At 50.1% G+C, this 20,686-nt stretch overlaps 1 protein-coding gene across 1 annotated transcript in view; it reads left to right on the forward strand.

Moving 5' to 3' along the window:
* The window catches only part of LTBP2 (latent transforming growth factor beta binding protein 2), a 105,764-nt gene that overhangs the window by 44,555 nt on the left and 40,523 nt on the right, over positions 1–20,686 (forward strand). Inside the window, 6 exon segments of the mRNA XM_077750763.1 lie at positions 8,296–8,486; positions 10,611–10,781; positions 11,275–11,481; positions 12,288–12,315; positions 12,317–12,545; positions 13,588–13,690. Coding sequence (XP_077606889.1) covers positions 8,296–8,486; positions 10,611–10,781; positions 11,275–11,481; positions 12,288–12,315; positions 12,317–12,545; positions 13,588–13,690 — 929 coding nt within the window.

Genomic DNA, 20,686 nt, shown 5'->3' on the forward strand with positions numbered 1-20,686 from the left:
TGATGTAAAGCTCAGTCACTCAGCCACGCTAGCCGCATTTCCAAGTTTCAAAGGCCACAAGTGGCTGGTCGCGTATTGAATAGCACAGACTATAGAGCATTTCCATCACCACAGAAAGTTCTTTTGGACAGAGTGATTCTAGACAAATGATCTTGGACAAGTTCCTTAATCTCTCTGTGCCTCAGTTTCCTTTTCTGAAAAATGGGGCTAATAATAGTACCTAGCCCCTGAGGTGGTTGTGAAGATTAGGTATCATAATGCAAATGTACCAGTTAATACTCAGCCCAGAACTAGTGCTCAATAAATATTCATTATTATTGTCTAAGACAAATAGGACAGGGCTCAAGCCCTCCCCTCCTCGTGGTATCATCAGAGAACCCACCGACCTGGCATGTTTTGGACCCAGATGCTGAAGAGTGATGGCGGCTAAATCTTAGCCAGCCTGGGTCTCACCTGCTCACCTACTGAGCTGTGCATCGTCTAGAATCAGGGGCTCCCGGCTCCTATGCCACCACCACAGTGTCCCCTCCCCCTTCTCTGGCCTGGCTGGGCGGTCCCTTGCCTTCTGCTCAGGTAAGGCAGGTTTGTGGTAGGGCCTGGAGGAAGATGTCTGGCAACTCCATTGTGGGTCCCCGAGGGTTTGGGGCGTGAGGCCTGCCTGGCCTGAGGAGAGGAGGAGTGGGGCTTCCCTGGCCTTGTAACACCCAGATCTCAGGGAAGACTGAGCCACTTGCGGGGCACTAGGGCCCGGTCACGTGCAGTTAGCTAGGCCTGCAGTCACAGGAGGGCCAGGAGCAGAGATGGCGTTCTGGTAATGCCCTCTCCCTGTTCCCTTCCTACCTCTCTGGCTGTTCCTTCCCTGATACCTTCACAGCCTCTTCCTCTGTCTGCCCTTGGGCATTGGTGCTCCCCAGGCCCCTCCTCCACCGTGTTTATTTCTCTCTTTATGCCTATATTTCTCAAAGTGCTTTAGGTGTCAGAGTGCCTGGAAGTCACAAGGAATGCCATCAATGTAATTCATTCCATGATTAGAGCTGGGAACAGTTTTATTAGCAGAAACTATGACGATCGTCTGTGGGTTCAAAATAAAAACCCAGCTATAGACACGCACGTATCCACGAAAAGAACATGCTATCAAGTGAAGTATGATGGGCTGCTGCCACGTTTTCCGTTAACATTCACTTACTGCTTGTTCATTTGTTTTATCGTGTGCTAGCAGACAGAGGGTAGCAGGTGCCAAAGGTTGGAGACACATTTATGGGAACAAAACTTAAAACCGAGACCAGTCTATTCATTAACACATTCTCCCTCCTGACATTGGGAAGTGTTAGCAGAGTTCACGCCTCTGTCCAACAGGGAACTCTGAAGCATGGCTTGCTGGGCACGACCTCCCTGAGTGCCATCAGCCCTCCCCCTTAACTCTGTAACCACCACTTCTCTCCACCCTTACAACTCTCCTGACTGTATCCTGTCTCTCTACTGAGTGCTGCCTCCTGGATGAACCCACACGGAGATCCATCTTGAGCCACCCAACACTCGTCATACCTAAACTGAGCCACTTCTTGGGTCTCCCAGTTGAGATCTTGGTCCGTGAAACTCCCTCCACCCATTGGTCCAAGCCACGACTGGGAAATCTCTGTGTCTTGAAAGGATCTTGAATCCAGTCTTTCTTCTTGGTTCCATCCTCGGTCCCTGCTAGTCTAGACCACAGCCAAAGCTTTCCAGCTGGCCTCTAGCCCTCCCCTCTCTGGTCCATCTACACTTGGGTAATCTTTTACCCAAGTAATAATAATTTGAAAAGGCCTATCTCATCATGTCCTAGACTTGCTTGAAGACCATGAACACCTCAAGGTTAATATGCGGCTCCCCCTCTGTGCCCTCACACCTTTGCTGGGGTGCTGGACCCTTCGCCCAGGCTCCATCGGAGCAGAGAGGGTCCAAGGGTCTTTGCCATCCTTGACCTCAGTGCCTAGCATGTGGCAGGCATTCAGTAAGTGCTTCTTGAATGAGTGAAAGAAGGTGGGCTTCTCCAGGGACCTCCTCACCCACTCACTACAGCCCAGACACCTCGCTGATCTTTCACGCTCTCCACCATCTGAACTGGAGCCTGTTCTTTCCTCCTGCCAAATCTCCGTATCCTCATCTAGAAAACAGTGATACAGAAATAACAAGTTGGGGGGTAGCTCTAGGATGAGCTTACCTGGTTTGGTAACCTGGCTTCTGCCCTTAGGAGTTCTGTAACCTTCAGGAAGGGAAAGAAACTTGCTACTCTCTATTTCTTTGACTGTAAAACGCGATAATGAGTAATTCTTAGAGGTACTAAGGGGCCTACATGAGATACTATGTACATTATCGGCATGGAGCCAGGCACAGAGTGAGCAGTTATTAAAATGTGGCACTAGTTTATTCCCATCCACCCCATTCCCGCTCCCTCCCACCCCACATACATAGGTAACCACTGTGATTAATTTCCAAGGTAGCTTTCTAAGGGTGCTTTATAGAAATGCGAATAAATGCAACATGTGTGCTTATTTTCTCTATTTTTACACAAAAGTTTACATGCCCTACACCAGGAGTCAGCAAGCTTTTCCATAAAAGGCTGGATAGTAAATATTTTAGGCTTTGTATGACATACGGTTTCCCCAAGGACTCCGCTCCGCCATTGCAGAGCAAACACAGTCACAGTGAGTGTGGCCATGTTCCAACTAAACCTTATTTATGGAAACTTAAATTTGAATTTCATATCACCTTCTCATGTCATGAAATATATTCTTCTTTTTGACCTTTTTCAACCACTTAAATATATTTTTTAAAAAAACATTGTTATGTCACTGTCCATACAAAAATAGTCGGTGGACCAGATTTGTGCTGGGTTTTTTTTTTTTTTTTTGCTTTTTAAAAAATTTTTTTGAAGTTTATGTATTTATTTTGAGAGAGAGACAGAAAAAGTGAGCTGGGGGAGGGCAGAGAGAGAGAGAGGGAGAGACAGAATCCCAAGCAGGCTCCACACTGTCCGTGTGGAACCCGATGCAGGGCTTGAACTTATGAACCATGAGATCATGACCTGAGCCAAAACCAAGAGTGAGAAGCTTAACCTATTGAGCCACCCAGACGTCCCTTTTTTGCTTTTCAGTATGTCTTGGAGAGCTTTCTCTGTGGATGTAAAGGAGCTGCTTCTTTCTGTTTCGAAGGCATATGACTTCATCTCATGGATATATCTTTGTTTAACCAATCTCCTACTGAAGGACACTTAAATTGTTTCTATTCTTTGCAAATATTTTGCTATTACAAAATAGTGCTGCTATGAATAATCTTGTTCATCCATCATTTTGGACATTAACAAATGTCTTAAGTCAGATTCCCTGGAGGTGGAGCTGGGACATGGATTCGGGTGTGTGTGTGTGTGTGTGTGTGTGTGTGTGTGTGAGCGAGAGAGATTTATTGGGGGATCGCCAAGGGAGAGAGAGAAGCAGAATGGGAGGTGCAAAAAGCCAAGCAAGGACTGGTCCCAGGGAAATCAAGCGTAAGGCCTGATTGAGGGTGGAGCTTGCAGAGTTGTCCCACCTTGGGGCAAGGGGCAGAGTCTTGAACTTCCCATTGGTTGCAACCACTGGGTTGCAACCCAGTGGTTGCATCCGCCTGGAGCAAGACTAGGAAGAAGCCGGTGGAAGGTGTCCCAGCTGCAAAGGGGACCTGGGAAGGGCACCAGCAGTGCCTTGCATGGCAGGTTTAATCTGCAGAATGGTCTTGGAGGTGGAGATGCACGAGCAAAGCACAGGAGCATTGCAGTGTGGCTAGACATTGCCAGATTGCTCTCCATAAGGGCTCTATCAATTTACTTTCCTTCCAGCAGCATTAGAGTGCCCGGTTCAGCACAATCCTGCCACATTAGTTTATTAAACTTTTGAATTTTTGCTAATCTAATGGATTAAAAATGCTATCTCAGAGTCATTTTTACTTGCAGGTCTCTTAGAATGAGCATACTGTCATGGGTTTAAGAAACATTTATAATTTTTTTCCCCCCGTGAACTATTCATATTCCTTTGCTGATTTTTCTTTTAGGGCTATTGGTCTGTCTTTTCCATCTCTAGGAGCTCCATATATATTCTGGAGATTGGTCCTTTGTGATAGGAGCTGTATGTATTTTTCTGTTTTGCCATTGTCTTTTTACTTTAAGGGTTTTGGCCACGCAGATGTTTTTATCATAGGGCTGTTTGGACAAGTAAGTGATATATTATGTAAAACACCTGGAATGATGCCTGCTAGCCTGTAGGCACTGACTGGATGTTATTTCCTTTCCTTCTCCTCCCCCCTGCCCCCCATTCTATGCTTAATCTAACCATGCTCATTATTCTCCTTTAAATATGGCCCATGCTTCCCTCCTCCATCGATTTTCTTGTTATTTTTCTTTTCTGGAATGTCTTCCTCTTCTTGTTGGACAGTGAAAATCCTACCCATCTCTTAAGCCCCAGCTCAAATGTCACAATCTTTCTTAAGTCTGAATCCCTGCACCTCTGTTAGCCACCGCAGTCCACCTTGGATCCTGGTATTTGCACGCATTTCCCATGCTTTTCCTGAACCTCAGTTTCTTTATCTATAAAATGGAGCTGCTGTGGGAAATAGATATTTATTTTTATGACAAAACGATGCATGTTTACTGTAAAAAAGTCCAAAGTTTTTATTGAAAAAAATGCCAAAATTACAGAAACAGGAGTATCCACTGTTTACAGATCCTTCCAGATCTTTCCTGTCCCTGTATAAATAGCTATGAGGGGGGTGAGAGGGAAGTTTTTCTTAAGACACAAACCTGGAAGGATATCATCCATATTATTCTGCAACTTACTTGCATCATTCAATAAAATAATGTGGATGAGATGATGCATTTAAAGCACCTGGCTCAGTGCTCAGTGTGGTAGCTCTGACTACTCCGTGCACCTTATAGTGATGTTTTTAAACTTTCTTTTAGCAGCAGAAGCCTTTTCAATCGAAATGGTATTTGGAACCCCAATTTATAAATTAGATGGAGTGGAGCCTCCAAGCTCAGGTGCACTTGGATGGGGTGGAAGGCATAGAGGCTCTCATCCATTTGTCTCCCCATTGGTTTGGAAAATCTCAGTATTAAATATCTTTTAAGGGTGGTGTGATGTGGGCACCCCACAGTTAACTGAGTGGCATCCTGGTATGCCATGCCTTCGTGAGTATGCACTGTCCAGGCAATTTTTCACTGGGTCTGAAGATCCCAGCCAGCAAGGACAGGACGTCTTCTTCCCAAATTGGCTGAATGTCCTTAGACTAGAGCAGACCTGGTGGATTGTGTAGCCCAGTGGCTTCCCCTTGGCTTGGTGCTAGCTTGTCATGAATTTTTTATTGGTCCAGGAAGAAATGAAGAAAATAAGTAAAGTCAATATGGTAAGGTTTCCATAAGGTTAAAGCTTTATTCATAGATGTTTCTTTTGGCATTGCAATGTCTTTTCTTTCATGGAATTATGGCAGTAATAATTGGTAGGGGTGTGTGTGTGTGTATGTGTGTGTGTGTGTGTGTGTGTGTCTTACCTAAATTTAAAAATTGGCAACTTTATGTTGTTCCTCTACATTTGTTTCAAAGTTTTACTGATCCACGAGATCCTAAAGTCTAGAGGCAGCTGTTTTGGTTCATTGTGGCTGCTTTGCCAGGACTTCCCTGGAACAGTCCCAGAGAGATAGCAAATTCTATTCTTGTGCCAGGAGAGTCTGAGAACCGCTATCCTTTGATGAAATCAAAGCAGCTCTTCCAAGGCTGAGTGGACACAACCTCTCCCAAAGGGCTGTGGTCCAAGAAAGTCACCTTCTCAGTGAACCTCTAGCCTGCCTCTGTTGCCACCACGCTTGTCCTTAAGGGGACACTGCTTCATTAAACCACGCTGAGCAGAACATGGTGCCACAGCCTTTTCTTGATGTCCCATAACCTGAGACTAGTATGGGGCATACAAACAGGTTTTGCTAAAGGCGTGGGATTCACTTAAGAGAAAGGAGTGCAAAGATAACACAAAGCCGGCCACTGGGCTTACAGATTCTCGCAGCTCACCGTCTACACCCCATCCTAGTTGCCTGTGGTCTTCTAAGTGCTGATGGCACAAGCAACCAACCAGAGATGACCAAGAGACTCGCACCCCTGTTCACACTGTGGGCCTCAGTGCCTCCCTCCAATGACTAAGCTGGGGCTTATTAAGGGAGATGGCAATTTCCTTATAGGGGTACTTTCGGTGGAGGAGGTAGAAACTATCAAAGAACCAAGGGCTTCCTCCTTTATTCTGCTGTGAACCTCCCAGACTAGGCAGAACTTTTTGATTTCTGTCATTTAACCTCAAATCCCCATCACAGTAGTAGATGATAATGGATTGGGTTCAGGAGGCTCTGGTTGTTAAAATTTGTGTGAACACCAGATTGGGCACTTGGCCCTTTACATATAAGGATGTGTGGATAGTATAACAAAGTATTTTGGGGAGTCTTTTATCCCCCTTAGATAAAGAAGAATTTTCAGAGGCATGTCTAAAGTGTATCTAGCACTTCTTTTTTGTGGTTGTTCATGTGATTTTAAATATGGGGCATATTTGTTGACTTGTGACCATTTGTTTATATTTGCAAAGCAACCATGTGGCCTCAATGTTTCTCTTAGCCCTCCCTACGGCCCCATGAGGTGGTATCACTATTCCTATTTTACTAATGAGGAATCTGAGGCTCAGAGGAACTAAGTGACTTGCTCAAGTCCATTCTTCTAGAAGAGGAAGAACTGAAACCTGCCTGGCCTAATCGTCATTCTCTCCTCGGCACAGCCAGGTCCTGTCTACAACTAGGGAAGGCATGAGTTTCTTTGTTGGTGGTGGTATTTTTCTTCTCTGCAACATTAACCACTAGCCTTAAAATTTGGACTCAGGAATCTTGGGGCCATTAGCATTGAGTTCCATTAGAGAAACAAGGGACAGCAAAGATAAGACTGTCAACAAATCACCAAGAAAGAATCCTTTGAGTTCCTACCTTGACCAGATTGGGGATCTCTTTGTTGGTCAAGTTCAAAACAGTGAAGAACTGGGCAGGACATCTTTCATCTTTCTAGGGTGCTCTGTGATGCTCTGTGCTGACAGTGCGGAGCCAGCATGGGATTCTCTCTCTCTCTCCCCTCCCACCCACCTCTCTCCCTCTATCTCTCCCCCACCCCCCACCCCCGCTCCCCTGAGCCCTCTCTTTCAAAAATAACTAGCTAAATAAATGTTTCATAAAAAATTAAAAACAATCTCAGTAATTGTATCTAAATAAATTGTGATTTGTCTTCTGATAGACTATTGTGTAGTAATTGCGATGATAAAATATGAAAACTGAAGTTGTATAAAGTGTGATCTAATGTTAAGTGGAAAAAAAAAAAACTCAAGGTGCACCTACAGGTGATGACAATAGGGTAAGAACATAGATTTGAGAAAAGGTTTAAAGAAAACATGTAGAGCCGACTGGGTGGCTCAGTTGGTTAAGTGTCTGACTTTGGCTCAGGTCATGATCTCGTGGTTCGTGAGTTCGAGCCCCACATTGGGCTCTGTGCTGACAGTTCAGAGCCTGGAGCCTGCTTCAGATTCTGTGTCTCCCCCTCTCTCTTCCCCTCTCCCACGCATGCTCTCTCTTTCTCTCAAAAATAAATAAAAACATTAGAAAGAAAGGAAATGTGCAAAGTATTTGCAGGGTGGGGCTCGGGGGGGTGAAGAATTAAGTTTTTTTCTCCTTGAATACTGTTATATTGTTTGTACAATGAAAATAAATGAGAGGCATATTCTAGGCTCTGCCCTGAATCAATCTATGAATAAGCATTTGCTGGGCACCCAGTCCACAGGTAATTTGTGTTGAGGGGTGAATTATGAAGTAGCAGGGAGTAGGCACAGGACTCGGTTTGGGGGCAGAGGTTGGTCCCTAAGAGTCTCAAAGACTCTCAGAATGTCAGAGCCACAGGAGACCAGTCTAACGTCTTCATTTTTTGTCGAGGGCCCTGAGGCTCAGAGAGACTCTGACTAACCCAGAATAACCCAGCGAAAGCCTGGCTACTCCTCATAGGGATAGGCACTCCCATGGAACAAACTGGCAGCCCTTCCCTCACTCCCCCTACCTCAGGGTGCCTCCATGTCCCTGAGTCACTGCACAGGGGTGGAGAGAAGGTGGCCAAATAGAGAGCAGTTTTCTAGGACAGAGACGGGGGTGAGCGGCCCCGAGAGGGGACAGAGATACAGGGATGCTGCTTCTCGGCGGTAAACCCCTGTACCGTGATTATCTCCACAGGACCCTGAGTGGGCTCAGCCAGACCCAGCCCTCCCAGCAGCACATGGGGTTGTCCCGGACGGTCCGGCTTTACCCAACCACCGCAGCCAGCGGTCAGCTCACCTCCAATGCCCTGCCCGTAGGGCCGGGCCTTGAGCGGAGGGATGGCACCCAGCAGGCAGCGTATCTGGACCACCCGTCATTCCCCTGGGGTAAGGATGCCCCGTCTCGGGGTCCTAGAAGAGCAGGGCATCTAAATTTCTGACCTTCCCCTCCCCTCTCACAGAGGGGCTGAGCTTCACCTTGTCCCTCATCTTCTCAGCCAGTCAACCAGCAGTTGTCAGATGCCTGCTTTGTGCCGTGCCCCAAGGGTCCCCGAACCAGCTGGTCGGAGACCCTGCCTTGTCACATGTCCTGCCTTTGCTTCCTTCCTATCCAGCCATGAACCTCACCTCCCTGGCCCTGTTCCTTCTACCTCATCCTTCCTGCAATCGGCAAACCTCCTGGACCAAGCTGACCGGCTGCTTTCTTAGCACCCACAGCTGGGCCTCTGCTTTCTAGAGGAGACACCTGACCACGCCTGCAGATTCAGGCCTCGGCATATTCTGGTCATTGCCCAACAGTCCTTCCCTGTGTGTCTGCTCTCTCTCTCTCTCTCTCTCTCTCTCTCTCTCTCTCTCTCTCTCATCCCTCAAAGCAGCTACTCCAAGCTGCCCCCCACTTTCCCAAGTGCCATCCCATCAGCACATTGACACCATGCCCCACCTTGAAGAGCTCCTCACCTTCCTGCCCACCTGGCCCAGCATGTGACCATGGACGCCACACCCTTGCCTGCACCTGTGCCTGAGCTGACCTCCTTTCTTTTTTTTCCATTTTAAAAGTCGAGGTGAAATTCACATAAAATGAACAATTTTAAAGCCTACACGTCAGTGGTTTTTAGTGGATTCATAACTCTGTGCAGCCACCACCACTATCTAATTCCAGAACACTGTCATCACTCCAAAAAGAAATCGCATGCCCATTAAGCCTCTTTCGCCCTCCCCCAAGCTCCGGGCCCCACTAACCTTTATCTCTACAGATTTGCTTATCTTGGACATGTCATAAACAGAGCCCATCCAATACTTGGCCCTTGGTGTCTGCTATAACTTAGTGTAATGTTCTCGAGGTTTATCCCTGTCAGTCCTCAATCCTTTTTTTAGTCCATGACGGCCTTTCTTGCCATCTTGGAAAGTGGGGAGTCCGCCTTCTTGATTCCTCTAGAATGTTAGACCATCCCTTGCACTCTTCTCCCCGCCCCCCCGTCCACTGTTTCTCTTCCCTTTTCACACCATCTCCTCTACCAGCCCCTTCCCATCAGCAAATACACTTGGTCAGCTCCCCACGCTCACACACATGCACGACCACAAACACCCACAGAACTATTTCTCCACTTCCCTTGGGCTTCCTCTCTCTCTCTCCTTTCACGGGCTGGCTTCTTGAACACATGGTCTACATAGACTTTTTAAATGTCCCTCCTCAACCCTTCTCCCTCTGGCTTCCCTCCCTGGGCTCCCCATCCTGAATGAACACCCCTCCTCTATATTTCCACTGCTGCCACCTGTGTTACAGAGCCAGCTGGAATGGCCAAAGTGACCTCCCAACTGGTCACCTACCTCCTCTTCCACCTGCACACTCTGGCTGGGAGGACACTAGCCCCTCACACTTCCCCCTTTGATCTTTTATCAAAAACTTTCAAAGGCTTCCCACTACCAACCAAGTAAATCACCCATCCTTGTTCTGGGAACCAGGGTGCCCCACAACCTGACTCTAATATTTCTTGTAGGCTCTATCTTCCTCCACTTCTCTTAGAGAACTCTGCTCGGGCAAGTCTGAGCTACAGTCCTTTCTCTCTGCCTGCTGATTCAAAGCCCATCAGCAGCACTTGCTAGCTGTGTGATTTGGGGCAACCCAACCTTCTCTGGGCCTCTGTTTCCACATCTGTAAAATAGGAATATTCGATTAGGAACACTGCCAATATTCAGCCATTTTAACCTACAAAAATGGTAATTTCTAGTGGATCAACCTAAAATAACACTCCCCCAAGAGGGATAAGAGTTAATCTGCATAAGGCATGAGCTTAATGGTTGGCCCTGTGGCATCCCTCAACGGCCTTTGGACTGTGAGCTCCTCAAAGATATTACCCTGCCCCCACTATGGGACCTTTATTCCAGTAAGTATTTAGCAAATGCCCTTGGGATGGATTCCCCCTTAACCCCATGGGCCTTTCTAACCAGCCTCTGGAGGTCACAGCTGTGCCTCTCAGCCCTGCCCCCTGGACCCAAGCCCTCTCTCTGCAGGGCTGAACCTCACTGAGAAAATCAAGAAGATCAAGATCGTCTTCACTCCCACCATCTGCAAGCAGACTTGTGCCCATGGACACTGTTCCAACAGCTGTGAACGTGGCGACACCACCACCCTGTATAGCCAGGGTGGCCATGGGCATGACCCCAAGTCTGGCTTCCGAATCTGTGAGTCCTTTCCCCCTGAGATAGTTNGCTTGCCTTGGGCAGGAGCCCAGACCTCCTGCAGGAAGGAAGTCCCCACTGCTTTCATACTGTGGCTTCTGTGAGTTGTCTCCACTTACACAGAGAGCTGAGTCACCCAGCTCTGTCACAGCCTGGCTGTGTGACTCTAGGCAAGTCACATAACCTTCCTGAGTCCATGTTTCCTCCCTAAAGAAGCGAGGAAGTTAGTAGTGCCACTGCTACTGTCCCCCAGGTCACAGTGGGGTCCAGGCAAGGCATGAAAGGGCTCTTTAGGAAAGCAAAGGCTGGTTTTATTGTCTAGCCTTCTTCATTCCCACCCTCCTGGAAATTTCCTGCATTTCAGGGTGTGCTGGACCCCCCAAGCCACCCAGATTTGCATTCCTACTCCCCCTGCTAACCTGTGCTCACCCGCTGGCCATATGGTGGGTGCTGCCGTGTCCTTCTATCAGCAGTCACCTTGAGGTCAATGTCATAGATTTCTGCCAGATTCCCTGCCTGAACGGAGGCCGCTGCATCGGCAGGGATGAGTGCTGGTGCCCTACCAACTCCACCGGGAAGTTCTGCCACCTGCCGGTCCCGAATCTGGACAGGGGGCATCCCGAGAGGGGCTCCCGCCACAGGGCCCTGCTGGAAGGCCCCTTGAGGCAGTCCACCTTCACATTGCCTCTCTCCAACCAGCTGGGTGAGTGCAGGGCTGGGGGTGCACTGGGTCAGGGCACGGGGGTGCTGGCCTTGTGGTGGAGGGCAGGGAAACTGACCGGTCAAACCTCCCTCCTTCTGTGTCCCCCGGGGCTCTGTTTCACTTGCTAAACTTCTCTGCCCTTCCTCTGAATTCATCAATATATATATATTTTTGGCACTTGCCCCCTACTGGGTGCTATGATGGGTGTGAGAGTATAAGGGAAGGGTCCTGCCTTCAGGGAACAGTAGAGCGGGGGCTGGATAGGAAAGAGAATATCATCATAAAACATTTCATTTCCCCCACCTTCCATTATCAGGTACCAGGTAAAGGGTACCAAAAAATACAGACTTCTATAGGAGGTCAGTGGATGGGGAGCCCCCTGATTGCGCTCAGGAAAGCTGTGTGGAGGAGGGACACTTCAGTTGGCCTTGAACAATGGATAGCCTTTGACTAAGCAGAGAGGGTGGGAGGGGTTCCCCTGTAGAGAGACCAAAGGTGTGGAGGTGGGGCCCCATAGGCCAGTTAGGAGTTCAGGGGTTGTAGAGGATTGTGGGGGGAGCTAGAGGCAGGAGAGGTAGTTTGCTGGTTGACAATGAAGGTCCTCATTGGAAGGTGCAGAGTGAAGGAGTTTGGGCTCCATCCCGTCCTCGCTGGGGAGTGGTCCTGGGGTTTGAGCAGAGAGTGAAGAAATGGAAGGAGAATTTGAGGGAGGCATACAGCCAGTGGCCTGCACATCCCAGGGGTGGTGGGCCCTCTTCAGAAGGTGGGTCCCTGCCTCCCGGCTCTGCCCCAGCCACTGTGCCCAGCCTCCGTGAACCCCTCCTTGGTGAAGGTNGGCCTCTGTGCAGGTCCACCAGGTGGCACGGGTGCGGGGCGAGGCCCCGGAGGAGAACAGCGTGGAGACCAGACCCTCGCCCCGGCTCCCCGCCAGCCCCCGCCACAGCCACTGGGACAGCAACAGCATCCCCACCCGGGCTGGAGAGGCCCCTCAGCCACCGCCCCTGGTAGCACCCAGGCCTCCGGGACTGCTGGGCCGCTGTTATCTGAGCTCTGTGAACGGACAGGTGAGAATGCATCCCCTGCCTCAGCCCAGAGGGCTTCTAGAATAGTCACTGCCCTTCATTCTGCCCCTTCTCCTTCCCCATCTCCTCCTCGTCCTATGGAACGGATGTCTGCAGTCTTCTATTCCTCATACGGGAAAGATCAGAGCATAAAATGGCCTGAGTGAGGAGAGGGCTCCTTACTACCTGGGCTCTACTGGACACTTGTCAGTGCCAGGCATGCTGAAGAGGACTCAAAAGAGCCCCCCCTCTGGAAGGGCATCGGCATCCTCTGCTCCCAGTAAATCCGGGCCTCTCCTGGAGCCGAGCCCAGGGCTCCGGGTGCATGAACAGTAGGTCTATTACATCAGACAAGAAAGAGTTTGGTATTCAGTTGAGATTAGGGCCACAGAGATAGGGAATTAGAAAAGGCAGGTTAAATCCTAAAGCCTTAGGAGTAAAAGATGAAAGTCATCCCCCCCCCCGGAGGCATCCATAGTCAGTGATGGGAAATCAGGTGAGTTTTTCTGAGTCCAAGCATCTAACACTATGGGCCAAGCCAGACTCAGGATGGTTTTTGTTGGGGTTGCATTTTGGTGTTTCCAGAAATCTCTCCTAAAGTTAGGGAACTGGAGGAGGTAGGGAGCAGCCAAGGGATAGACTCTGAGTCCCCAGATCCTCCTTGGCCTTTCAACTTGTAGTGTCCCTGAGCCTAGACCCTATTCATGGGGAAGGCCTGCATGGTGAGTGACCCTATAGCTCCCTGGAGTTTGATGGAGGAAAGCCATCTGTGGGGTGGGGACATGGAAGGGGGTGGTTTGCAGACCTGCACAGAGCGGATCTTTTCTGCTCTGGTGTGTGCCCTGCCCCCAGGTTTAGGGTTTGGTGGATGGACTGCAGGTTTCTCTGTTCCTTCCAGGACATCACCTGACTCTCTTCTCTCCTCCCTTGGGTGGAGGCAGCCCGTAGCAGGACATTGGGGTTGAGGTCCTGTCTCAGGTTTTCCGGGAACATCTCTGTGCATGGGAGGGGAGGGTTTGACAGGAGTCCATGGCCTCTTTTCCAGTGTGCCAACCCCTTGCTGGAGCTCACTGCCCAAGAGGATTGCTGCGGCAGCGTGGGCGCCTTCTGGGGGGTGACCTCGTGTGCCCCATGTCCACCCAGACCAGGTGAGTGCTAGGTGCCAGGGTCTAGGGTGAAGCTTTCCCAAGGCCTGGCCTTCACATCATCTCCCGTCAGGGTCTCAGAGGCTGGACAGGTAGAACAGGCTGGTAAACTGGGTGGGCTTTCCAGAGCTGCCCTGAGGGTGCTTCTGGCTGGTGGCTGAGGCCTGACAGCTCAGATAGCTCAGGCCCACTTGCAGCCCGGACTACCTGCTATATCTGATTGCCTGGGAGGGGTTCCTCCCTCTTGCTAGTTGTTCTCAGATTTTAGGGATCCTGTCCCATGCTGGCCCCCTTCTACCTGGGGGCTCAGTGGTCTTGATTTAGTGACTTAGTGTTTCCCTCATTCTTTCGCTGAAAGGGCCCCCAGGCCTCCTCCTCACCTCCTCATTTCCCGTTTCCAACTCACTCAGGGTTGAGTGTCTGTCCCAGAATGTCCTCTGCCTTGGGATATGGGCAACCCAGTTCCCCACCCTCTTTTGGATGGTGGGAAAACCTAACCTGTATTCATTCATTCGATTGTTCGTTCATTTATTCAGCAAATACTTACCAGGTGCCTGTGTGCGCAAAACACGGAGGATGTTAGAGTCAGCAAAATGCCTATTCATAGATGCCTACCTTACAGCTGGGTGGTGAGGGGCCTGTGCCTGAGTACGGCTTCAGCCCCCTCAGCCTGTCTTCTCCCCCAGGCCCCACTCCTGGGCCCAGGCCCAGGCCTGGCATGTATTTCTTTTGCCTGTCAACAACTGACTTGGTGGGTTGGCTCTGTAGGGGGCCTGGCCCAGAGCCTAAAGGTGGGAGGGACAGGGCTGTTCCTAACTTCAGACTTGGTGTGGGGCAGTGACCGAATTTTCCAAATTGAAAATAATTATGGATGGTTTTGGAGTGTGATGGAACTTTTGGGGAAGCGGCAGAGGGTAGCATTAAGCATCCAGCCTCAAGCACACAGCAGATTGCAGGTACCAGTCCCAGCTCTGGTGACTGGCCTCTTCCCTGCGCCGGCTCCAATCTGCACAATGGAGGCACTAGTAGTGCCAGTAGGACTGCTGTGGAGTAGATGATGCATGTCCTTAGCATTAGGTCAGTGAGCAGTAGTTGTTATAATTATTAAAAAGTATCCCTCTAGAACAGGAAAAGGGAATGGACCCACTGGCTCATGGTTGGGGTAGGGGGTGGGGCAGGGGCAAGGCCTTGAACTGCTCAGCATCTCCCCCTGCAGGTCAGAGAAGTTTTCTCCACTTTTCCTNCCACCCTTGAGATTTCCATATCCCACATTCCATTCAGTCAACAGATATTTACATTAATGAAGCACCAAAGTGAAGTGCCCCTAAGTGTGCAAGCCCTGGAAAGACAGTGGAGAAGGAGGCAGAAGCAGTGCCTCCTTTCTCCAAGCTTACAGTCTGAGGTGTGGGGGGGGCATAAACAGGTAGCACTAGCCAGACAAATGTCACGTGCTGTGGGAACACAGACAGCAGAACTGGGACCACGGATAGGTCCTATAGCACCTTTGTACAAATTAGAGAAAGGTTCTACTTCCATTTGTTCAAAACGGTCTTTACAAATACAAATCTAGGATGCCAGTGATTCTCGTAGATGTGGTGCTTTTGTGCAGTGCACAACCTTCACATCCGTTCCCGGCACAGCAGGGGATCCTAACTCAAACTCGTGGCTCAGGCAGAGCTTCTTATAGGAGGTGACATCCAGGATGAGAGATGAAGAATTATTAGAGTAGGCCAATAAGACAGGAAAGAGCTTAACAACCCAAGGAAATTGCATAGGCAGGTGAGACCAAGAGAGTGAGGAACAGTTCCTAGAGCACAGCACACCCAAGTGTGTGCCCTCACCTCCTCCCTGGCCCAGTGAGTGCCTCCCACCCCCTTCCCCCACTGCGTGCAGCACATCTCAGCAAGCTGGGCACCAGGGTGCAAACCCTGGAATGTCAAGCATTCCAACACACCAAGCAAGAAATAACAAAGACCAGGGAATGCAAACATTTAAAACACATTAAAGTGCAGCTGGGCATTGTATAGAAGCGGGCTAAGACTGAGGAGCCCTGTTTGTGTTGACAGGGTGCCAGACACCTAGCTCCACGCCTGAGCCTGGGGCTGCGGGTGGGGGATGTTTCTCTAAGTAGGCATGACTAGCAGGCTACCATGCAAGAGACAGAAGAAGAAAGGGTGAGCTGCTGGAGGGGGTTTGGGAATGGTTGGCAAGATAGGCAGGGCTTCTGGGTTCTAGAACATTCCTGGGCCTGGTGGCTTTGCCCCTTTGAGCCTCTATTTCTCTTCTGATGCAATAAGGCTGTGTCCCTCAGGGAAGGACTTTGCCATTCCTCAATTCATCTAGCAGGATCAGGGGGTGAGAGGGGGTAATAAAGCCAACAGCCAGGGAGCTACGGGACTTCGTGGCTTCCCCTAAGTCACCTCTGGGCTTCTGAGGCTCCATGCTGGACTGTCAAAGAAGGCTCCTGCAGAATGATGCTATTTCTCATGAGGAAAAGGATTCTCTCAAAGGCTTCTTTACATGACACAGACAAATCCCTTTTCTTCCCGGAAAAATTCCTCTTCCTCAGGTCAATGGCTCAGGGAGCCTATGATCCCCTCCCTTCTCCCTCCACTCTGAGTGACAGATACAGCTGACCTTNTGGGAAAAATTCCTCTTCCTCAGGGCAATGGCTCAGGGAGCCTATGATCCCCTCCCTTCTCCCTCCACTCTGAGTGACATACAGCTGACCTTCCAGGACCCAGCCCCAGCCACGTCTTCCTAACCCTTGGGAGTTTTCGAAGCTTCTGCCGTCCCCTTGCTGGGTCCAAAGAGCACACAGCCCTCAAAAGCCACTTTGATTGAGGCCACATTTTGGAGTTTTAGTCTGAGAAAGACAGACATCTGGGTTGACTGGAAAGTTGGCCGCTGTCCCATCTGGCTTGGCACTGGCTATGTCAATGCCAAGGCCCTTCGCCGGGATAGGCGGGGCTGGCACTCTGCTCTCAGCCCGCAGTGGTGGGCTCCAGCTGTCCATCCGTCCATCCGCCTGGCATGGGATGAGTTCACCTCAAAACCCGAGCCCCTCCCTGTACCTCCGGGGACTGCTGATTCTCTGCTCCTCGAGGCAGTTCTGCATCTTTCCATCTTAAAAATAATAATAGCCACTGGATGCTGAACTTTTACACTATGCTGGACTCTTCACCTGCCTTATCTCACTAAATCGTTGAAACTACCTGCAAGCTAAGAGTCTTTATCCCCACTTGACGAATGAGGAGAATGAAGCTCAGAGAGGGCCAGGCAACTTGTCCGAGGTCACACAGCTAGGACAGGGGAGCAAGGCTTCAGACCACAGAGTGTCTGATTCGCAGCTGACCAAGATCTCCCTAATCATCGCGGGGAGAGTTGGTTCTACCCACAGACAGCAAAACTCAGGACGTTAGAGTAGGAGTTCACAGCCAGGAGGGGGCTGCCCAGGGTTGTATGTCGTGAGTCATTTGTGCCCAAAGGACATCCCTCAAGAAGATTGGGATTGAAGAGACAGGCAGGGAAGCTACCTGCAGCTCAGGCCTAAGAGTTCACGGAGATGCGTTGAAAGAATTGTCCCAGAGAGAAGCTGGTAGCTTCCTGTGGGTCTGGAGGGCTAAAGCCAATGTACGGATGTTTCTGGTGAGCATTGCTCAAGGAACAGCTTATTAAAAACTGCGGCTTATTGGGGGCACCAGGGTGGCTCAGTTGGTTGAGCATCCGGCTCTTGATTTCAGCTCAGGTCACAATCCCAGCGTTGTGAGATCAAGCCCCACATGAGATCAAGCCCCACATCAGGCTCCATGCTCAGCATGGAGCCTGCTTGAGATTCTCTCTCTCTTTCCCCCTGCCCCTCTCCCCAGCTTGTGGGCATGCTCTCTCTCTCTCAAAAACAAAACAAAAAAAAAGCACAAAAACCAAAAACTGTAGCTTATCAAAACCCAATGATATAATGGGGTGTGCCCAGAGGTACTTAGCTCCCTGCTGCAGAGAGTTTGCCTGCTAAGAACAGGTTCATAGAAGGAGTTGGGAAAAGAAATTTATTTTTGAAAGAGTGGAGGTTTATATTATGTGTCTGCAAATATATTTGAAACCCTCAGTAGAGAGAAAGCTTTGATTTGCCTTCGTTTTACCAGGGCCCTTGCCCACAGGGACCGCTTCAGGTGAGGCCAGGCCCTGGGGAGGGTGGGTGTGTGAGGGGATACGAGCAACTGGGAGGATTTGAGGCAGAGAGTGCCACAGAGCAAGTCACAGCAGCAAAGTCGTTATCATCACCATCATCGTTAGCAACCGTTTCTTCAGAGCACTTAATAAGTGCCAGGCACCTCGCTGAGTGATTCCTCATTCTGCTGCACCCTAACCACATCTCTGGGAGCTGGGTGCGACCGTCTTCATTTTACAGAAGAGGAAATTGTGTCCATGTGACCTGAGACCCCTGCCCCTAAGCAGCTGTAACCTTCCTTCTATATGGCTTCTTGTGCACTTGGCTTGGAGAATTTGCTCAGGCGGAGGACCCCGGCTTAGGGAGCAGCTGTGCTGGGGTGGGGCTCCTGTTCTCTGGGACTCTGGGTGAGACGCCCAGTCTCTTGCCCTAAAGAAATGGGTTGTTGTTTTTTTTTCCAGAATTCCAGTTGTTGGGCTGAAGAAAAAGCTGTGTTTCTTTGGCTCAGGGATGTTCTGAAATCTTCTTCCAAGGGACTTGAGGCCTCCTGGGAACTGTGCCTCAGAACAAGTTAGCACCCTCCTTACCCCAGATCAGTGTCACCAACACGTGGCATCTCTGGCCTGGAGAGGTCCGGGAGGGCTGCGGTGGGGCTGGCTGGAGTGGCACCTCTCTGGGCCAAGGGTCTGACCAGACCCCTCTCTACCTTGCTGCTTGTGGTAACCAAGACACCCACTTTGGCTCTGGTGCTGCCCCAAGGAAGCAGTCAGAGCTCAACTTTGGGTGGAATTTCCACAATCCTTGAGGGGGTCCATTAGGACTTCACCAAGCAGAAAATCTGGAATAAGGAACGTTATAATAATCACCAACATGTGACAGGTACCATGCTCAGGGTTTCTGCACAGTAGTATTCACAGTAGCCCCAAGGAAGGAATTGTCCTCCACATTTTACTGATAACAAACTCAGAGAGGTTGAGTAATTTGCCCAAGTGTCTCCAGCCAGTGAGGGGCAGCAGCTAGCTTGCTGTCCTTGAAACTGTGTTAGGAAGGAAGGAAGGGAGGGAGGGAGGGAGGAAGGAAGGAAGGAAGGAAGGAAGAGGGAGGAACTGAGTGTTCCGCAGGGACTTTGCCAGGCACGGTGCTAGCTTCAGTCTGACACTGATTGTTTCAGGCAATTGACCTTCACAAGCATGAAACTGAGTTTCTGTCCCCACTTGTACAGATGAAAAAATCAAGACTGAAACAGGTTAAGAAAAGTGGCTCCAGGTCACCCAGCTAGTCAGCGGAGAGCCAGGAATTCAGTGTGGGTCTGGCTGCCCCAGGACCCACACTCCTTCCAGTGCTCTGGGGGAGCAGAAGTTTCTTCCCAGCTTACCCACCTGAGGTTTGCACCTGGAGCGTTCAGCACCGATGCATGTATGTGACCCGGAGCATCAAGCTTCGCCTTGTCCAGGGGTGTGTGTGTGTCTGTCCTCTGGGAGAGGCGTGTGTGGCAGGGCACCCTCCGCAAGTCCCTGCTGTGGCCATCTGTCATCACAGGCTGAGATCAGCGTAGATTGTAAACAGCTCCGTGGCCAGACATATGTCTCCACCATCTCCTCCCTGAACTCTGTCGTGGAGTCAGGGCCAAAACTGTCTCCAGCAATTAGTCTGTCCTTGTTGAGACCTCCCTGGGAGTCCCAGCAGCCAGGGGAGAGAGACAGCGGGGCAGGGGCAGGCTGCAGCCAGGGGCCCCTCTCCTTCCTTCCCCGGTGTGTGAGTTAGCTCAGGTGCAGCAGTGAGTGGACAGGGCAGGGGTCAGGGGCCAGGAGACGTGAGGTTCTGGCCCACGTGGCCTGGGTTTCCATACCAGGAAAGGTACACACGCCTGCCCTACAGGCTTCATGGACATTTTGTGATGCTCAGACTCCTTGGAGTTCAGGTTGTTCCTGGCTGACCCCTCAGCAGCTGCTTGGGCTTTCTCAGGCCTAAGAGGCCCAACTGCAAGGTCACCGGCAGCTCTCCACATTTCTCTGTGAAGCGCCCGTGGGAAGCACGGCTTAGCTCCTAGATTTCCAGACCAACCTCTCTCTGCTTTCCGACCTGCTGTCTTCTCCTTGTGTTGGTTGAGGGGCCGTAAGAGGTAGGAGGGTTCTTCCCCATTGCCTTTACTGACTCTGCGTGGCACTTTGGTTGTAGACCTTGGGGGCATTTGCCCAACATCTGATTAGTTCTTCTGACCTCCGTCTGGATACCGCTGCCTTTGTTTTTCCCATTCGCTCTCCTGATCCCTTGTTTAAAAAAAGGGAAGAGAGAAGGGTGATAGATGTCCTAATGGGCACACATCTCCCTGTAGCCCGCAGACCCTAGGATTCCTTACCTAGACAACTCCTGAGGCTTGTCATGAGTTCATGGATTTATGTATTTGGAGGCAGTAGAGAGGAATGGCTCAGAATTTATGCTCGGGAGGCAGACTGCCTGGGTTCATAATCCCCGGGCCATCCACCAGCTCGGAGAACTTGGGCCTGTTTCATAACCTCTCTGGACTTCAGTTTGCTTATCCATAAAATGGGGATAGTATCAGTAAGTCCCCTCAAGGGCTGTCATGAGGATTAAATAAGTTAATACACGTAAGGACTTTATAATAAAGCCTGGCCCATAGTAAGTGCCATTTTAGTGTTTGCTATTATTAGTCATCCCATTTTGACTAAGTGCCTATAGTGTTCTATGTCTAGAGATGTGGCAACAGTGAAGACAAGGTCCCTGAACTCAAGAAGCTTACACTTTAGCGGGGGAGATGGGCAAGCAAACAGGCGGTCAGAACACAGCATTTTAAGTGTCATGCAAAAGGA

The sequence above is a fragment of the Crocuta crocuta genome, unplaced genomic scaffold, assembly GCF_008692635.1.
Source record: "Crocuta crocuta isolate KB4526 unplaced genomic scaffold, BGI_CrCroc_1.0 scaffold186, whole genome shotgun sequence".
Classification (NCBI taxonomy): domain Eukaryota; kingdom Metazoa; phylum Chordata; class Mammalia; order Carnivora; family Hyaenidae; genus Crocuta; species Crocuta crocuta.